The sequence below is a fragment of the Caenorhabditis elegans genome, chromosome II (genome assembly GCF_000002985.6).
Source record: "Caenorhabditis elegans chromosome II".
Classification (NCBI taxonomy): domain Eukaryota; kingdom Metazoa; phylum Nematoda; class Chromadorea; order Rhabditida; family Rhabditidae; genus Caenorhabditis; species Caenorhabditis elegans.
The window spans coordinates 7,545,367-7,564,394 of NC_003280.10; the positions used below are offsets into that span (position 1 = coordinate 7,545,367).

General features: G+C 36.0%; 6 protein-coding genes and 6 non-coding genes across 13 annotated transcripts; 4 read left to right on the top strand and 8 right to left on the bottom strand.

The window, feature by feature from the left end:
- Positions 1-67: 67 nt before the first annotated feature.
- Positions 68-194, bottom strand: ZK1290.20. The gene has a single exon (NR_051334.1). It is a non-coding gene; the product is annotated as an Unclassified non-coding RNA ZK1290.20 (non-coding RNA).
- Positions 195-1,413: 1,219 nt separating this feature from the next.
- Positions 1,414-2,778, bottom strand: fbxa-224 (F-box A protein 224). The gene is made up of 4 exons (NM_063182.4): positions 2,564-2,778; positions 2,424-2,507; positions 1,721-2,375; positions 1,414-1,672 (listed from the first exon to the last, which is right to left on the bottom strand). Exons 1-4 carry the CDS (start codon positions 2,758-2,760, stop codon positions 1,454-1,456), a joined length of 1,155 nt encoding a protein of 384 aa, NP_495583.3. The 5' UTR covers positions 2,761-2,778; the 3' UTR covers positions 1,414-1,453.
- A 1,190-nt stretch (positions 2,779-3,968) lies between these two features.
- Positions 3,969-6,619, top strand: tph-1 (Biopterin-dependent aromatic amino acid hydroxylase family profile domain-containing protein). Of its 2 annotated transcripts, NM_063183.8 has the most exons (11): positions 3,969-4,077; positions 4,452-4,551; positions 4,592-4,943; positions 4,986-5,089; positions 5,131-5,198; positions 5,256-5,345; positions 5,397-5,503; positions 5,551-5,686; positions 5,733-5,859; positions 5,906-6,174; positions 6,252-6,619. In NM_063183.8, exons 1-11 carry the CDS (start codon positions 3,992-3,994, stop codon positions 6,409-6,411), a joined length of 1,599 nt encoding a protein of 532 aa, NP_495584.4. In that variant the 5' UTR covers positions 3,969-3,991; the 3' UTR covers positions 6,412-6,619. The 2 variants fall into 2 exon arrangements, with proteins under 2 accessions (NP_495584.4, NP_001359899.1); NM_001373740.3 differs by having other exon boundaries at positions 4,011-4,077; positions 4,452-4,943; positions 6,252-6,538.
- On the bottom strand, positions 4,070-4,218 carry ZK1290.18. Its single transcript, NR_051335.1, has one exon. It is a non-coding gene; the product is annotated as an Unclassified non-coding RNA ZK1290.18 (non-coding RNA).
- 21ur-14885 lies at positions 5,944-5,964 on the top strand. Its single transcript, NR_051336.1, has one exon.
- ZK1290.19 lies at positions 6,204-6,353 on the bottom strand. The gene has a single exon (NR_051337.1). It is a non-coding gene; the product is annotated as an Unclassified non-coding RNA ZK1290.19 (non-coding RNA).
- On the bottom strand, positions 6,575-8,540 carry ZK1290.10 (uncharacterized protein). Its single transcript, NM_063184.5, has 9 exons — positions 8,371-8,540; positions 8,244-8,318; positions 7,863-8,194; positions 7,645-7,816; positions 7,443-7,586; positions 7,244-7,399; positions 6,943-7,086; positions 6,830-6,888; positions 6,575-6,777 (listed from the first exon to the last, which is right to left on the bottom strand). Exons 1-9 carry the CDS (start codon positions 8,435-8,437, stop codon positions 6,688-6,690), a joined length of 1,239 nt encoding a protein of 412 aa, NP_495585.2. The 5' UTR covers positions 8,438-8,540; the 3' UTR covers positions 6,575-6,687.
- A 185-nt stretch (positions 8,541-8,725) lies between these two features.
- Positions 8,726-9,461, bottom strand: ZK1290.14 (Ovule protein). The gene is made up of 3 exons (NM_001027331.8): positions 9,401-9,461; positions 9,247-9,352; positions 8,726-9,129 (listed from the first exon to the last, which is right to left on the bottom strand). Exons 1-3 carry the CDS (start codon positions 9,457-9,459, stop codon positions 8,962-8,964), a joined length of 333 nt encoding a protein of 110 aa, NP_001022502.1. The 5' UTR covers positions 9,460-9,461; the 3' UTR covers positions 8,726-8,961.
- Positions 9,462-15,558: 6,097 nt separating this feature from the next.
- On the bottom strand, positions 15,559-16,228 carry ZK1290.11 (uncharacterized protein; the record flags this gene model as incomplete). The annotated part of the gene is made up of 3 exons (NM_063185.2): positions 15,559-15,919; positions 15,963-16,093; positions 16,142-16,228. 3 exons carry the CDS (start codon positions 16,226-16,228, stop codon positions 15,559-15,561), a joined length of 579 nt encoding a protein of 192 aa, NP_495586.2.
- Positions 16,229-16,397: 169 nt separating this feature from the next.
- Positions 16,398-17,337, top strand: ZK1290.1 (Galectin). Its single transcript, NM_063186.5, has 6 exons — positions 16,398-16,457; positions 16,502-16,721; positions 16,781-16,916; positions 16,962-17,038; positions 17,087-17,221; positions 17,268-17,337. Exons 1-6 carry the CDS (start codon positions 16,400-16,402, stop codon positions 17,299-17,301), a joined length of 660 nt encoding a protein of 219 aa, NP_495587.2. The 5' UTR covers positions 16,398-16,399; the 3' UTR covers positions 17,302-17,337.
- Positions 17,338-18,473: 1,136 nt separating this feature from the next.
- F35D2.14 lies at positions 18,474-18,683 on the bottom strand. The gene has a single exon (NR_051338.1). It is a non-coding gene; the product is annotated as an Unclassified non-coding RNA F35D2.14 (non-coding RNA).
- On the top strand, positions 18,533-18,670 carry F35D2.13. Its single transcript, NR_051339.1, has one exon. It is a non-coding gene; the product is annotated as an Unclassified non-coding RNA F35D2.13 (non-coding RNA).
- Positions 18,684-19,028: the final 345 nt, after the last annotated feature.

Below are 19,028 nucleotides of genomic sequence, written 5' to 3' on the forward strand. Positions count from 1 at the left end.
TACATTCTGGACATTGAAAGGAATGTGCGCTGTATCCGGGCGTAGAAGCCAACAAAAATCGAAATTCAGCTGTTGTTACCAAGTTTTCCTCCGCTCGCTGTCTCCCTTTCCTTTCTTATCTACTCCCCCCTCAAACGAACATGGATAATCAGTTTTGGAATACGGCGCCGCGGCGCAGTCATTAAAGGAGAAAGGATGGGGAAAGATGAAAAGACAAAAAACTCGACAAGCAGACAGAGATACAATGGAACGTAGCTGGATAGATGAGTATCGTGATGATGTCCGGGATCCACGGATTATAAATGAGGTGCTGACAATGATAAAAGAATGAAGAAGCAATGAGGATTGTGGAAAGTGTAAGAAGAGTGAAGAAAAGCGGATTGTAAGAAAATTAGGTAATATTTTTAGAATTCTATGGTTGCGATCGCTCGTATTTATTAGTTCAAACAATTAACAAAACATAATCACATCGGAATGCCAATAAATAATATTACCATCGCCTAACTTTCTCATAATGTTTACTGTAAGATCCATTTTTGTTGTGGAATAGTTTTGGAATAATTAATCTAAAATGAAATTCAAATCGTGAAAAAAACGTACTGCTCTGAGCGTTGTGAAACAATCGCAGAGCAACGTAGACTCAGACTTATAAATGAAAATTATGTATTTTGGAAGTTTATTTCTATACGGCAAATACTCATTGGCACCAAAACCATTGTAACCCGATAAAATGAGAGTATGGGAGACACTAGGTTTAAGTTCAAAATGGTTACATGCAATAATATCTTGCAATATCTCACTGAATTGCGTAGCTTTAAAGTGGCATACCGTATTTCTTCTATTAATATGGCTGCAATACTATTTTTCGGTGGTCTTCCCGCTTGCAATACTAATAGGGAGTGCAAGACTATTAGGGAGTGCAATACTAATTTTCAGAACAATTTTCAGACTTTGAGCTTACTATTTTTTTCTGAAAAAACTCGAACCTAGTGTGAAAATTCAGAAAATGTGATTGTAATTGCAACAAAAAGGTACAATAACTTCAGTTTCATAGAAATTTTACCAAAAATTGTTGCAACGTAGGCAAAAAATGTTGTTAAAATCTTAAAATTAGTGAGGTGGGTTTGTACCTAAAAAAGTAGACGCAAGACTATTAGGGAGTGCTACACTAATAGGGAGTGCAATACTAATTTTTGGCAAGTGTTCAAGGAGCAATACTACATAATAGGGAGTGCCAGTCTAATAGGGAGGCCATATTAATAGAAGAAATACGGTATGTCAAAGAATAAATGCCTAGAAAACAAATATTCAACTAAATGATGATGTACCCACATGTTTTTAAATCGATGAAGTACTAAAAAAATGAAGTGCCCGAAAGGCTTTCCGTCCAAAAAAAAACAGTAACGGTGTGAAAATAAATAAAATGTTTTATTCAATCGATACAATTATAAAATCAGTCAGCAAAATAGTCAGAGGCTAGATCACTAATAGACAGCATACTTTTACTCGAACCAATTGCGAACTTCTTGTTTCCCGGGTTAGTGTAGTAAAATAATCTATTCTGGTTGTCATCATTGTTATACTCCGGATTAAATACTCTCGCAACTTCAATTGGATCGGTCATTTTCACATAGATCATCGCATAATCAAACGTTTCGGAAGTGTCGAGCATCTGAAAATAGCTGTTTTATTGAATTTAATATTGCAAATGCAATCTTACGTCACGAATTTTCAAGGCATCATGTACAGTGAGTTCAGTCAAGTCCACTTTCATCGTAGTGAAATGTAGTAAATGATCAATTGGAATGGAAATTTCAACACATTCAGATATGAAATGTTTGAGCGTTTTCCATTGTTCGGTATTCACAAGATGATCATAGTCAGTCGAGCCAATTATGTTACCGATCTCCAGTTTCTCAAGTGATTTCGGCTCCATAAGCTCTAGAAAGCGAGCGATTTTATCAAAACTCAAGTCACCAATGCCGAAGCTTCTTGTGGTGAATTTATTAGACGACTTGATGATTTCAATGAGGTGGTCAAGAAACTGTTCTTCATTTGTTCCATTGCGGGCCAACAAATAGTGATGCACATCAAACGAATTTAGAATGACTTTTTTGTTTTCCAATAGTGTCCGGAAATCAGTGTTGAATAACTCCATAAAATCACCTCCTTCGACAAACTTTTTCTTATAACCACTTGAGCTTTTCCACTGATCAACCTGACATCCATTATCCACTTGAGAATAAGTTATTGTACCCTGACCAAAACCAATACTGATGCAAGTGTTCTCTTTATTGACATACAAAGCATCCAATTCGCATCTCATTTTCTGAACAACGTCGCGAAGATTTCGAGATACTTTTCGAAGTACCAATCTAAACTTTTGAATGAAAAATTTCGGGTTATTTAACAAAAAACCTCACCTTTCAAACGGATCCACATGGCCCAACACATCGTACATTACTCCGATCGGGAAGTCTGACAGCGATTTTGGTTTGGGATCCTTGCTGAAATTAATTTTAATTAATTTTCTGTATTTTCTTGAAGATCCCTTAATACATACCTTCTATCATGATATAAATCATGATTTCCATTGTGAAAGCGGTAGAACCAGTAGTCAAAATCATGAAGTGTCATGATATCCTTTCCAACTTTTCGGCAAAAGTTTTTGTATGATTCCGCGATTGGCTTATCATCGAGTGACTCGTAAAGAATACATGCTCGGATCAAGAGCTCATTCTCGCGAATTGCGGCCGACATATTGAAAGAATGAAATATAAATTACGTTTTTTGAATAAAAAATTTTAAAATGGTAACTAGAATATAAACGTTCAAATTTAGAACACGTATTAAACATAAATTTGATTGAAAAATTTTTGAAATCAAATTCAATTTCTTCGAAAAACTTGAATAACCAAAAAAAAAGTTTTTGAAAACATTTGTTCAAATATTGTAGATATTGTAGAAATTGGTTTTCACACAGCTTTGGGTATTCAGTTTTCGTGTTCCAACAAGAAAATAATGAAATCTTCAAGAGATGAAATTTGGATTTTTACAAAAACACGGTCTGTAACTTGGCTGAAAATGAAAATAATTAATAAAATTGATAAAATATTGCAAAATATTTCACAGTTACTATTCAACATTATTTTGCTATTAAAATTCAAAAGATGTTGATTTATGACTAGTACATCAGAACAGTTTTCAAAAATTTTGATGGTTTTTGGGAGAATGCCTTTTACTCTGTGTAACTCAAAAAATAATTGGCAATTGTTTGTAATAAAAAGTATTTCAAAAGAAAGAAAAATTGTTTCTTATGATTTTATCAGTTGATCATTCGTTTTCTAGACATGTATTTTTCTAGATATGCTAGTTTGAATCTACACAATTTAGTGAGTTTGAATTTAGATTCCAGCGATATGCAATGATTTTGAAGTTAATGAGTATTTGCCTGTTTTTACTAGGTCATTCCAAAAATTTCAACTGCAGAACTCAACACTGAACCTTAAGGTAAAGCGAAATCTGAACTTTTTTTTGCTAGTTTGAGTTTTTATTTTAAGAGATCGAAAAATTTTCCTTGAACTTTGAAACATGACAATTCAAACTTTTCAAATGTAGTAAGCTCCGATGCGTTCCCGTTCATTATTCTTCTTCAATAAATTCGAAATCTGACATCATTCTCATCTTTTCCCATCATCACAAGCCGTGGGCTCATTTATTCTCCCACGGAAACCATGACAGCAAAAATAAATAGAGTGGCGCCTTATTCGACTCATTTCGTTTTTTTTTCTCCGGATATTAGATTGTGTGGCAGGCGGCTCCATTGTATATTACGTGCCGAATTCCAGAAGCACCACGCCATCGGATATCTAAAAGAGGAGGTGTCTTTGTTTGCGCATAATAAAACAATCAATCAACACAGCAAAGACCCCTCTCAACCTCATTTCATGATTTTCTTTGGTTTTTAGGTAGCATTGCTCTCTTCAATCATATGGATTCGTTGTTTCAGATGGCATCCGCAATGAAGTTTCAATACTACTCGAAGAAAGCTGCTGGAAAGACAATGTCTAATAGTGTGTAAGTTTTCATCTTTCAAATCTTACATACACTTCTCCCGTTCAATTTTGAACTGTAGGAGTGAACTCCAGGCAATTTATTTATACATAGACTCTCATTATTTTTTCTTTACATGGAATGCGAATGTTTTCTTTCATATAACGCAAAAAGTATAATATTCTTCGAAATGGTTTTTGCAACCGGAACGTTTGGGTTGCAAGTGATATGAAGTTTAACCTAGAGAAATGTTAAGTAAAAAAGATCAGCTTTAGAATTATAAACAACAAAGCGCAAGCGCAAGATTTCTTTTAATTTGAAGTCAACTATGTTGAATTGTTCAAGAACAATCTGATGCATGGACTACAATAAACCATCAGTAATTTCTGTACTTTCAGCTCCATGTCCAGTGACAATCGCATGGAGGATTTTAAACGTCGTTTTCGTCGAAGTGGATCGTTAGGAATTCCATTTGTCCCAGAAGAAGATGTTAAACAAGTAAGTTTAAGTTATTTCCAGAAATTTAAAATTCTACCAGCTCTTCACACCAACTCGTACTGTTCGTCGAGAAGCATCTATTCGCGAAGGGGATGAGGAAGAAGGAGTACAAATTCTCACAATAATTGTCAAGTCAAGTCGTGTTTCGGAGGATATCTCAAAAATGATTGCAAACCTCCCTGATCACACTCGTATCAAACATTTGGAGACTCGTGACAGTCAAGATGGAAGTTCCAAAACTATGGATGTTCTTCTAGAGATTGAGCTCTTTCATTATGGAAAACAAGAAGCAATGGATCTTATGAGACTTAATGGGCTTGATGTTCATGAGGTGTCATCGACTATTCGTCCAACTGCAATAAAAGAGCAATATACAGAGCCTGGATCTGATGGTAATCAGAAAAACTAGATTTTTAGTTAGAAACCTTTTTCAGATGCGACAACCGGTTCTGAATGGTTTCCAAAAAGTATTTATGATTTGGATATTTGTGCAAAAAGAGTGATTATGTATGGAGCAGGGCTGGACGCTGATCATCCTGTAAGATGCTGAGCCTTTATGATAACTGTCTAGAACTTCAGGGTTTCAAAGATACCGAGTATCGTCAACGTCGAATGATGTTTGCTGAACTGGCGCTCAATTACAAACAGTATAACATTTATTTCTTTTTTCTATTGTTTTTGAGTTTTCTTCAAATTACTTTCAGCGGTGAGCCAATTCCGCGAACCGAATATACATCATCCGAACGGAAAACTTGGGGAATTATATATAGAAAATTGAGAGAATTGCACAAAAAGTAGGAAATGGTATATGTATAATCAATTTTCCCACGGTTTTTTGATTTCAGGCACGCATGCAAGCAGTTTCTTGATAACTTTGAGCTACTGGAGAGACATTGTGGATACTCGGAAAATAATATTCCGCAACTAGAAGATATCTGCAAGTTTTTGAAAGGTACTACAACGATATGAACAATCAACCTTTTGACTGTTCATTTGCAGCAAAAACTGGATTCCGTGTTCGCCCAGTCGCCGGATACTTATCAGCTCGTGATTTCTTGGCAGGTCTTGCATATCGTGTCTTCTTCTGCACTCAATACGTTCGCCATCATGCCGATCCATTTTACACTCCAGAACCGTAATTTCTCAATGGGCGTGTTATTGAAACAATTTCCAATTTTCAGAGACACCGTTCACGAGCTCATGGGTCACATGGCTCTATTCGCTGATCCAGATTTTGCTCAGTTTTCTCAAGAGATTGGATTAGCTTCTCTTGGAGCATCAGAGGAAGATTTGAAGAAGCTTGCAACAGTTTGTTATGAACAGTTGTTTATCAAAACTACTTAATCTGTTTCAGCTCTACTTCTTTTCCATTGAATTTGGTCTCTCGTCTGATGACGCTGCCGATTCTCCAGTAAAAGAAAATGGATCAAATCATGAAAGATTTAAAGTATACGGAGCAGGACTTCTGAGCAGTGCTGGCGAGTTGCAACATGCCGTTGAGGGTAGTGCAACCATTATTCGTTTTGATCCGGATCGTGTTGTTGAGCAAGAATGTCTCATTACTACTTTCCAGTCAGCGTATTTCTATACTAGAAATTTTGAAGAGGCCCAGCAGAAACTCAGGTAATTTTACAGCAAGATAAGTTTTCCAAAACATTCAGCTAATCACAATTTTCTGTTTAACCTATTCAATATTTCAGAATGTTCACCAACAACATGAAACGTCCCTTCATTGTTCGTTACAACCCATACACAGAAAGCGTCGAAGTTCTCAACAACTCCCGTTCCATTATGTTGGCAGTGAACTCTCTCCGCTCAGACATCAACCTGCTCGCCGGAGCTCTCCACTACATCCTGTAGTTTGAGTTTCCGTGTTTTTTATTTTTTTTATTTGGTTTCTGCTTTCTTCTTATTTATTTTTTCCTTTATGTCTGCTTCTATTTTCAGAACCAACATAATTCTAGAGTTGATTCTTTTTCGAGTTGACCATTGATTCTCCAGTCGTTCAACATCTATTTTTCTTTTTTGCTTTATTCTTTTCAAGAAAAAATAAATAAACGATTCAACGCACATAAAGGATGTGACACGAAAAAAAAAACATCAACAAAGTTACATCATGGGAAACCTCTCTTCATCTCAATATGGGCCAACACAAAGACACGTTTTCCTGCAGAAGAGGAACATTGTAGGCTTATGAGTTCCACAAAGACCACCTGCTGCCCAGAGCTGAAAGATAAGAATTGTTTGATACAAAGAGTGTATTCAATTAACCACTGACCTTACATATCTTTCCCTTATCATCTTCCTCCTCGTCACAGTTCATCTCGAACTTTTTCCCTGAAATTTATAAATGAGTACAAAATGGGAAGTTTGAAAAAAAAAAGAGCTCACAAACTACAGGCTTCTTGTCTTCTCTAACATGTCGGGCAGGTGGCTTAGTTTCTTCCTCTTCTGAAGAGTCATCATCATTCTCTTCATCGTCATCTCCTTCTCCAAGTTCAACTGACACTTCGATTGTCCCTTTCTTTGTCCCAGCTGAAAATTAATAAACTTGGGATACTGTAGCTATTGGAAACTAACAGCAAAAGACTTTTAGGGCAGTATTTAGAAAATTCTTTGCTTCTCAGATTAGCATTTTCTACTTTGATTTAAGCTTCTCGACCTAATTAGTAAAATGTTTGTTAAAACATGCCTTGCACTACAACAGAGTCATCGACCATTTTTAGATCTTTAACGTGTATGCACGTCTTCTTGTGAGTTCCTGGTGTCCCAAGATGAGTAGTCGTGGGAGCGGATGTTGTGTTCACTGGAGCAGTTGTGGTCGTTGAATACGTGCTTGTTGTTTTACCTACAAAATATGTCTTAAAGAGAGTCAGGAGAAACACCCAAACTTTTCTCCGTTGTGCTCTGTTCTGTTGTATTCTCGGTTGTTGAACCATCATTTCTTATATATATTTTCTTGTCGAACAGTTTGTCAAAATCAAAAACATTTTCTTCTCCAACAGTGTCTTCTTGCAGTTCGAACATCACAGTCGCTGGAAAAATCAAAGATTGAACAACAAAAATAGTAATGTGAGAAGAAAAATAACGAACTAGGTGAGGACGATGTAATATAGTAGTCGTTTGTCACGTTGACAGTAGTTGTCTTTTTCACAAGGTCCTTCACATTTTCATTTCCCTCTTTTTCCATGTTATCTGACAAATCAGCTTTTCGGAATTCACCCAAATCGTTTCCTGTGTCTGGCACAATTTCTCCAATGTTGACCTGAAGAACTTATTTATCAAATTGAAAGTTGAATAATTTAACGCACTGTTGTTACTCGAACATCATCAAATGGGCCTCGAAGTTGTTGAATTGAAGTTGTTGGGTTTCGAATCAAAACAGTTGTTGTTGAGGATATGGATGCTTGTGGAGTAGACGGTTGTGGAGGTTCCAAAGATGTTCGTTTTGCTTCCGGAGGTCTAATTGCTGGTGGAGCAACCTGTGCTGATGGGGGAGCTGCAGGAAGACTTGTGAGACTTGCAGGTGGCTGGGGTTCTTTAGTTGTTATCTGAATGATAGGTAAACCGATTGGTAATGCAGGCGGCACGGGAATTGTATTGTCTAGTCGAACTGATGAGTCAATAGTTGGAATGAAATCATCTGTAATGTATAATTTTGAAGAAACAACCAGAAATTAGTCATAAATTACCATATTCTTCATTATCATCAATAGGTTCTTGTGCTTTGTCTGGAGCTGCGTCACCGCTTACTTTTCTTAAAACTCCTAAAAGGTCGGAATAAATATCAAATTAAAAAAAAAACAAAAGAACACTAACCTTTTGAAGTAACAAGATTTAACACGAACAACACGATTAGCAGAATACGAAGCATTGGAATGATCATCTACAGCTTTTGGTATTGTGTCTTTGTGTCTTTTTAGATCCATAATGCTAATAGATTCAAGATGGTTTCGATGGTTTTTGCCAAGTGGCAATTGAGTAGTAGTGTCTGTTGTTGCGCATAATTGGTAACCAACTAGTTAAAGAAGATTGATAATACTAAATCAAGAGACGCAGGCATCGGAAGGCGGCTCAGGTTTCTTATGAGAAAGGAAATTAGAACTGATACAGTCTAGATTTCTAGTTGTTTATGTTTCTTTCTGTAATCTTATGACAAATGAAACAATTTCATAATCAAATATACATTTATTTTGAAAAATAACACTGTCATTGTAGAAAAAGAAGCCGCACTAGTCCAAAAAAAAAATGAAATCGTACATGTCAGCTATTCCTTGAAACCGGAACTTGTCAACAAATAGAAGAAAATTACTTCCAAAAGAAAACCGTAATTGGGTATTCACACAAATAAGTTAATGTGACGTGGATTAATACATGATGAAAAATAATATGAATGAATCGGTCGAGTGTTTAACTGAATGTGACAGTTCTATTTGAAGAAACCGTCGCTGGTCTTCGCATTTCATCGGATTTCTTGTGCAAATTTGGATTTGAATTTTGGAATGACGTCATCGAGCGTAGCGATGATCCATGATAAACGAGATGAGACACATTATCTTCGTATGATCTAAGAATTTCCTGAAAACGTAAGGGATGAGTTCTTGGGACATTTTTTAGCTAATTTCTTTTGGTTCTGGATTATCAGAGATATTTCAAATATTTCAAAGTAAAAGTACTTGAAACAATATAACGTACCCTGTATGGATCCTCATCTACTGAGTTTTGTTGTGGAGTTGTTGCTGTTGATGAGGTGGTCGATGATGCTGAGGAAAAACTTTCTGTAGACGTGGAGTCATTGGATCTGAAATGCATTCATCATTAAGAACATTTTATGATTGTAATGGCTCACCGTTTACCAAGAAGCTTGTGTGAAATTGAACGAGATAGTTTTTTGAGCGGGTTATGCATTTCTGAAAATATTTTAGTTGAGAAAAAAGAGAAATTTGCAATTATTCAGAAAGGCATTTTGAGAAAAAGAGGAGCAAACAAGCGAAAGGTGGCAAAAGACTATTTTAATATTTTAGTGGTTTGAGTCTGGAACCGAAAAATTGATAACTCTCTGCGGAATTCTGATAAGCGGACACACAAAACCAAAGAAAATAGGGTGACATTGTCACGAGGCACAGAAACTGTTAGTGAGGTAAACGATGATCACTCGCCGAAAAGAGGTTCAGGGTCACAAAGTGACGATGATTTTTGGGTGTGTTTAGTTGGGAGAAAAGAACACCTGCTGATAAAAGACAATGATAAACTGACAATAAAAGAAAATGGAGGTTCTTCAGATGAAGTGAGGGACGTCACGAAAGAAATTTGAGATGCAATGTGAACATAGTAGTATTTGGAAGAAAGGCGACACGGACACATGAAAACGCGAAACAATGACCTTTTGCCTTTTTGTTGTAAATGAATGTCTAAATGAAGAATTTCTGGGAAAAATATATATTCTAAAGTTTTCGGAAGAAAAATGAATCCAATGAAAGAGCCTATTACATTTTGCACTAGCTGAAAAATGTCACTTTTTGAGATCTATGTGTTTAATGTAATAGGAAATGTTCAAAGAAAATAAAAGTGACCGGAAGCTTTCACTCACGTGGAGCTAGCTGTTCAAGTGTTAGCTTATGACTCAACTGACTGCTCCAGACTAACAAGTGCCGTCGTCATTTTGTTGAACTCCTGGAATTTTGTCTCTTTTTTGTGTGTGAAACATCTTCGTTTTCAACATAATTGAATCAACGAGAAGGCGCGAGCGACGCCCCAAAAATGACCGTTGAAAACACCGAAAATCATCAAATTAGTTTATTTGTGTAGAAGGGGAGAAGGACACAAAAAAGGGAAAAATGAAACGAAGAAAAAGAACACCGTTTTTATGACCATCTCTTTCCTCGGAGCCATAGAGATGGCTTTTGCTCTTTTTGCTCTTTCTTTTGAATTGGCAAGTCGTCGTTTTCAGAAGATTTACGGGCCGTCAATGGTGTGAATTGGTGAATGCGAAGCGACTTGAAGGCGTGCGAAAAAACACTTTGACGCGTGAATAATCGGTTTTTAGGACACAGAGAAAAAATGAATTCGATCTTCAAAGAAACCTAATTCCAGTTCCTCTTAAATGTTTCTTGCAGAAAGAAAGAAAGATGAACGACTTAAAACTTTTGTAAGTAAGGGATAATTTGAACTTTGAACACTTGAAAAATTGGAGATCCTACATCTTTAATGAAGAGAAAACAATGGGAAAGAAGTGGTTGCAAAGTATGTGTGCAAATTGAATTACTTCTTCTTTTGTAAATCCTACGTCATGAAAAATGGGAAACAAAACAAAAATGGGCGTGGGAATTAAAAGTAATAATTGGTGGTTGAAGGATGCCGAGCAGTTTTGTTAAAAGAAAATTCAACTTCTCACTTCTTTAAATTTTTTTAACTGTTAAAACCCACAAAACATAAATAAATTCGTAAAATACAATATTGAAATCAAAAATAATAGTCGCTATGACGAAACTTCAGTTACATGCAAGTCTAGCTCACAGAGCTTTAACTATATTCCAGTTCGAGAGAATTTTTCTATTCAGCAGACTAGAAAAAATGAAACAGAAACCCTTTCAGACTTGAAATACTCCGTCACCAGAAGCCCCAGGGCACTTGCTGCTCTACCATCACTGAGTCAGTCAATTAGTATTTCTTTGTCGCTAATCAGTCAGTCGGTCGTAAAACGAGCACCGACCTCGTCTTATTCGGAAACAACACATTTCAAAAAGACGGAGAAAATTGCAAGGATTCCTTGGAAATGGAGGAAAACGATTAAACAAATGAACACATCCGGGCGGTAGAAAACGAGTGAAAGCCGATAATGAATAATCTGAAGGTGAAAGAGGATCATTGAGAGGATAAGTAGGAATTCAGATGGTACTCAAATGGGAGGAGCTGCACGACGTTAAGGGGGTTCAGAAGTTTATTGCGCGGAAACCGATTGGAAATGGCTCATAATTTTTTTTTGCACAGAGAGTTTTTATTTGGTTCCGTTGAATGACGTAAAAGAACAACAGAAGTCTGATCAGTTTTCAGATATAATTTATGTTCAAGAGATTATCGGGACAGAGTTCGTCATTCTACTGATTTGGTATGCGAATTTTAAAGTTATAAAAAAACAAATAGATACACTAGAGTGTTGCAGTTATGTATAGGAGTTCAAAAAAAACTTTTTTGTAATTCGTAAAAGTTGCACCTGGAAGTTTGAAGATAAAACACATTCTGATGGTTTCGAAGCTTATGTTGGTAGATGTGTTTGTTTGTATTCCAAAACATTGTTTGCTTCTGGAATTGTTTCAAAACATCAAACGCATGATGGCACCACTCATTTTTCAGGGAAGTGTTGTTTCTAAAAAACTGCTGATCACTTTTTAGTTCCATTAATATTCTAATGCATACCAAAAAAAATTCTAGTATACGAAGCTTGTATATTTGTTTTGATTTTATAAGTAAAAACTTGATGACTATGAAATTTCTTGATAATTCAGATTTGGGGAAGGCGATTACTGTAGAATGAGACTAGTAAAATATGTACTTCAAAGCACAAAAGCAGAAGAATAATATTTTTGATATGTAAATCCTAAACTCAAGAAGCTATCTGTCAAAATTAACGAGTGAAGACCAGGAAATAACAGAAAACGAAATACGTACAAAAAGTGAGCGGGTGGAGATGTGGAAAATGTGAATATGTGGGCGCTATGCATACAAAAAATGGAAGGACAAGCTGACGTGGCTGTGCAGTATACACATTTTCTATTTGCAACAGGATATGCAGGTCTTTATATTGTGTAAATTGAAAATGAAGTTGAAGAAAGAAAAAGTTGGGTTGATCGCCGAAGAATTGGAAATTATATGTTTTATAAAACTCATGGGCATTCGAGGAATTGAGAAACTGAGAAAACTGAGAAAAAGTAGAGCTATTAGAATATGAGACAAGTTGAGCGAAATCTGAAGACCTTGGCAAAGTAATACTAGTATATGTACACGTAGTATGCTTTTGTTATTGCCGTATAGATTACATGGCAAACAGATATCAAAAGAGACAAAAATGCATAACTTTTGTATGTTTTGGTGTGTGCGTTTGCAATTGAAATAAAGGAGAAGTATAGTCTCAATATAAAAAACAATATTAAAAAGGTATGGTGCCATTATTGCTGTGTCAACTAAAACCAATCAACTGATAAACAGTTAGTAGTGTGATCTGTGGTTGCTCATTCAAGAGGGCAAACAAGAAACGACCTGTTGAGAGGAACGATCTGGTCGAAAAAGTTCTGAGTGAAATGACAGCTTTACGATTTATAGCTGACAGGGAGTATAAAAGGAAGAGAGAGAGAGAAAGATGGAAGACGCAAACATATGAAGGAAGTTATTTGCTTGTTGAAGGTTATATTGAACTGCTGACGAAAACTTTAAGAAGCAAGAATGACCGGTTCGTTTGATAGGATTTTGAAACCTCGATAAAAGATTTTTCGTTTCTTGCTTTTTTTCAAAAAGTTAAGAAAATGTTGTATATTTTCAACCAAACAGTTTATACCGGTTCCATTCTAACAAATTTGAAATGCAAATGCGCCGACTGACCATAATCTGATCAATGAACAAAGGTGAGGTCATGGTTCTGGAATGTTTTTATTAAATTTTGACACCTAGATCGTAACCATTTCAATATCACCGTTGCCTTTCGAATACCAGTTTTGTGAAATTTTTTTAACGAGAAAATTGAATTTTCCAGACTTAATTTAACACAATTTTTAAATGCGATTTTAGTTTAGATACTGAAATTTTTTATGTAAACAGAAGAAAAAAGGGCTTGCCTCGCAGATGCCTAGAAGCGAAATTATTCCCGAAACACGTATGTACATATATATATAACGTACAATTAACGAGAACCACAATTTCATACAAAATAAAATGTCAAAACAATTTCAGCTGAAATACCAAAAATAAGTCTATGCTGGCAACTTAAGTCAGTCAGAAAAACTGATTAAAAGCCAGAAGTTATACATAATCAAAAGTTGATTAATTCAGAACATGATTCCAAATCAAGAAATCAAAACTATTTTCAACAAAAGTTGTATACTTGACTGACGACGGGATATTTGATTAGGTTTGCCAAAAAGAGTGAAAAAGAGGTGTTGCAAGATTGAGAGCAATGCCTTGTTTCGTCACAATAGAATTTAAAATGGGACATTGAGACGACGAAAACGGAAAGAAAAAAGTCAAAAGGCAAAGGTTGTGAACGACAAAAGTGAACTGATTTTAAAACCCAAAAACCTTTGGTGATATTCAGATTAAGCCAGGGGAAAAGGAAATGGAAACGATGTGAGAAGGGAAACACGAACGGAATGAGGAATGGCAGCTGATCAGAAGCAACGATATATCGAAAGGATGGAAAAACGAAAAGAAGCAGGTTCTGGCAAACTTTTCTTTTTGGGGGGAAGATGGTAGACTAAACAGATTGAAAGAAAAAATGTTATAGTGAAAACAGTTAATCAGGAAGGAAACTTATTTCGGCGTGCGTCAATTTGAGCTTTTCAAAAGATTTTCGCGTCTTATCGGACTCTAATCTCTGAAGGGAAATCCCAAGAATTTCAATAATTTTCAAAATAAAACGACGTTTTCGTAACCAAAAATTGAAAAAAAAAATGAAGAAGCCCTTCGTGACGTACGGGAATACAAAAAAAATAGGAGAGAAGTAGACAAATTTTGTAAGCATTATCAGGAAACAAAATGTGCTTTTAAAGTATCATAAAACAAAACGGAAAATTCAACTCTAAAAATGCGGGTTTCCGAAAGCTCCGCCTACGTCTGATCCAATCAGCAACAGTCAAAATCACTGATTGATTCAGAAATAGTCATATTGTGTTTCTAGGTTTTATATTAGAGGAAATTTTATTATTTTTTTCATTCCACTCCAATTTTTTTCTTTTTTTTCTATTTTGATGAGGAAAAAAATGAGTTTATTGCGCTTTATGAATCCTTAAATTATTACATCCTTTTTTCACAAATTAGATACTTGTGCGTCGTCATGTTCAGAGATCACGTAATCTATAATACGAAAATTAATTTCCGAAAAATAGATAAATAACAAAGTTTCAAAAAATAAGAGTCTCAAAAAGTTCCAGAGGCCAAGGTCTTGATCAAACTTAATCCGAAAAGTGGGAATGAGTTGTTGATCGCAGAATTTTCTGGTCACCGTCGTTACTGAGTGTATAGTTAGGAAAAAATGATTTGTTGTCCAGGTTGTTGTTGATTTATGAATGCTACTAAAAGGGGAATGAGCTCTACTAATTGTTTACTCTGTTTCCCTTTATGCATGAAAATATGTATGAAGAATGAAAGTTGAAATTTTATGAAAATAACTGTCAAGAAAGTTAAAATAAATAAAGTAGTTTTAACAAACATTTATTTTAAATTTGAATTGTATATTTTTCTATGTAAGGTTTCTAATATCTTAAAAATTAAAATTGATGTTTTTTGTACAATTTAAACAAGTAATCCCGTTTGGTTCAACGTTAAATGTGTCATTGTCGACGACCTTTGAAACTGATGGAAAGACGATTTCGATTTGCATAACTGGATTTTTGAACACAGAATTCTCATACAAAACATCGAGAATTATGTTCCTTGTAGAACTAGGTAAGAACACAACAAAAACCCAAAACATTTGTCCGAATTTTAATTTCTTTCAGGTTAGACTAACAAGACTTTAAATGGCATAAACTATGGAAAAAGAAGACGTGCGTCGTGGCAAGCAACAGCCGGAGAGATTCGAATTTGATAACCGACTATTTAGATTTACGATGGTCGTTGATGGAGGTCTTATGACATGAAACACACGTTCAAGTTTTCATGAAACGACGCAAAAGCAAAAACCAAACACTTCATTTATTTATCACTTAGAAAATAAGCAAAGAACCATTGGCATTGTTAAGAGTCAAGACACTTGCTGGAAAACGGAATCATATTAGAACTATTCTAAACTCTTCAAACTTACAATTCAATTTTTGAAGTCTTGATTTTTCCATCGAAAAATACAGATTGCGATTGTTCATTCTTTGGGTATTGTAGCGCAACTTGAGCTGTGTACTTTAATTCCGAAGATTGGACCGATCCAAATGCAAAACCATATCCATCTTGACTTTTGATAACAAATGTAAATGGATCAGCACAGGTTACATTTGGCTTAGCCTTCTCAACAATTAAAAAAGTATCTTTTTTCCTGCCAAGCAGCTTTCCAGAAATATTCATTCGTTCCTCGCTAGCTCCAAGCGTCGTTGTCAGCAAATACTGTTCCAAGTCATCCATACCAAGTTGATGCATGATAAGTCCTTTTGAGAGTCCAACAGTGAATCTATAAAATCATTCAAAATTTTGATTAATTTCAGAAAAATTACGCTGCATCATCCATTACTTCCGATCCGTTGTTGTAATATTCTCCTGTAATGATAAGTTGGTCCATTTTTTGGAACGGACGGCCCAGAAGAATTACTTTCATTCCTTTCTCAATATCACTGAAGTCTCCATACTAAATATATTCATGATTTCCGTATCGGAAGATATTATAATAACTCACGACAGTCTGATTACAGGCGATAAACGGTGTGCACCACAAATAAACGACTGGCGCTAAACCGGCAAGCAGAATGAGATGAAGGAACATCGTTTGATTCGTTCTTACTTTCTTCACACTCTTTTAAGCCCGAGTCCCGGATGTATTTCAACGACAATAACTTTTTGGAAACAATGATGTAGTTTTATCGATATGACTGGGAATATTGGAATGGTTCTATAAGAAGAGTGACATGAATCATTTTTACTAGATCAATCTGATATGCGTCTTTGGGTTTTGACACTTGTTCAGGCACATTTTGCCATTCTTGCGGTTGCAGGTTAGTTTCTAAGGTTCTTCTTTGTTCAACTGGCAACATTTCAGACACTACGGTGGCAGTTGAAGAAACCACTAAAGCTGCCAACGAAACAACGACACCTGATGGTCCCCATGCCGACTGCTTTCTCTGTGCTCCTACAGTACAATGTGGAGAAACAGTTGAAGGAGACTATTCAAGTGGAGAAGTTAATGTACTTCTAATGAAACCGATGGAAGATAACGACTATTTTATTGTGAAAGGAGAAGTATTCCCGAATGCTATGAAGTAAGATATTTTCAAAATATAATAATCATGAAAATATAGCATAGTGCTTCACATTCTAGAATTTTCATCGACATCTACAAGGATTTGTCAGTTGGAAAAGCTCAAGAAGGCGGAAACAATCAGCCGAGACTTCTCACATTCGAACACTATTTCGACACAAATTTGACGTTTTCTCGTTCCAATTTACATGGAGAAGTACCTTTTAATATATATTTGTTTTCAGATTCAAATTTATTTCAGGGCGTTCCGGACTCTTTCCGTGAGGCAACATTGCCAGATGCTATCAAACAAAAAAAACCATGGACGCTGATGTTTAAGTAATCATCATTTACTAAAGAAGGTAGAATGAATCTAGAACTTTTCAGAATGAAGGATGGTTTGAGTGCATTTGAAACCGGAGATGAGACTGGATGGTTCAACAATGATATTCCATGGAATGGAACCGCCACAACTCAATCCTTCAATATTCGAGGTGGATGGAAGACTACTTCAATTCAATAGTAAGTCTAGAACCTTCTGAAAAAGTTTAATGCTAAACTTTTTCAGTATTTGTGTCAACAGTACCCTACCAATTCTATAGAATGTGCGTTTTCATAAATAAAGCATAATTCCTTGTTCATTTGTTTTTTCTTCATCATTTCTCTCCATGACGACCTTCTGTCTGTTATGTCATATTCGCGCATTTGATTGCTCATCAAACTAATTCGATTATCCGAAGCGAAGGTTTTCTTCTCGTTTGTTTGGAAAGGAGGAACAGAATGGAGAACTAGTGAGAGTTGAGGAGTAGTTGTCTGATAAAAAGAAACAAGAACCTCAATGTGAACAAATAGAATATGATTTTACGATGTAGGTCAGTAGGACAGAAAGTGGGTAAATGGAAGAGTGGTAGAGAATGCATTAAATCAAATTAGCTGATAGCTTGATGTTTTGATAGTGAGTGCTGAAATACCAAGTTAAGACTGGCACTATTATGAATTTGATAACATGTTCAGATGAAACTTACCAAAGGTGTTTGAATCGCCTTTTTCCACTTTTCCCATTGGTAATTGACATTCATCATTCGATCACATTCAAAATGCCTTCCCATTGTGATGAGAATCCCTTCGAAATCCATTCCCAATACATTTCATCTCTCTTCATTATTTTATGTAGTTTATGTCCGAAAGCGTTTCAATCAGAGAAGCCTAATTTCAGTTTATGTGTTGCAGTAGCAGAACCATATGTACTCTAACGTCAAAACCAATTAGTGCTCGATCTGAATAACCTAATAATGAGAATTATGGTAGTAGAAGGGGGTTCATGACGATGCGATAATGTCAGGTTGACAATGTGGAGGTCCATCTGGTAGACCACGCTGTCAGCAACCATTCTTGTTTGTTTTGACACCATGACACCAATTGAATTACTTTCTGGTTCTACGAATCCCTAAAAAGTACTCAGAATTCTCGCGTCCTTATCCGTGAATTGACGGGAGAGGGTCATTATATCCACCCACATCCTCGTTATGGTCATTTAATCATCAGAGACCCAAGTGTTGCGCAATTGACTAAAAAGTGTTCCCTCCGGAGAGAAGAGAGAAGATCGTAAACGAGCCCATCCTCCCGCCTATGATCACTTTTTATTCGAGAAGGGCACCCCTCATTTGCGGGCGTATCCCTTTCCGCAAATTTGTTTTTAGTCGTACATCCTCATCTCACCGGGAGTGTCACTTCTGTGTTGAGACGTTGTGAAGATGAATATTATTACTATTGCGGAGAGTGTATCCATTATTATTAGCTGGGTGGGTGGCCCAAAAAGAATTAATAATCGAAGTGGGTCCCCCCGTGGCGTCCTTTTCGGGAAGTGCATCTAGAAGCCGGCTTTATGACCAATGTATCCGCTTATTATTACTTTGTGCAAATTGAGCATGTCGCAATGGATGAGGCAATGAATAAAGAAAGCGGTATCTACATAATAACACCAAAATGTGTCTTATTGCTTCTGAATGTTGCATGAAATGAAACCACTGGTGTTTTGAGTAAGAAAGTGAACATGAGAAAGTGTAACATAAGACTTATCCCCATATAAATCTAACAATAAGTAAGCACCTGTCGCTTTAGAACGGGCATTCAACGGAACCTTCTCATTTCTCAACTTGGTCACTCATTCTCACATAAATCATAAGGCTATGTACAATTATGCGATAATAGTGCTATACACAACCACCCAAAGTCTCTCGAACAATACCTAGTAAAAAGGTGATCAAAGCAGGCCGCCTGAATCACCCAAAAGAAGAGCTCATCTGCCTAAAAAGGTAACCAATCTATG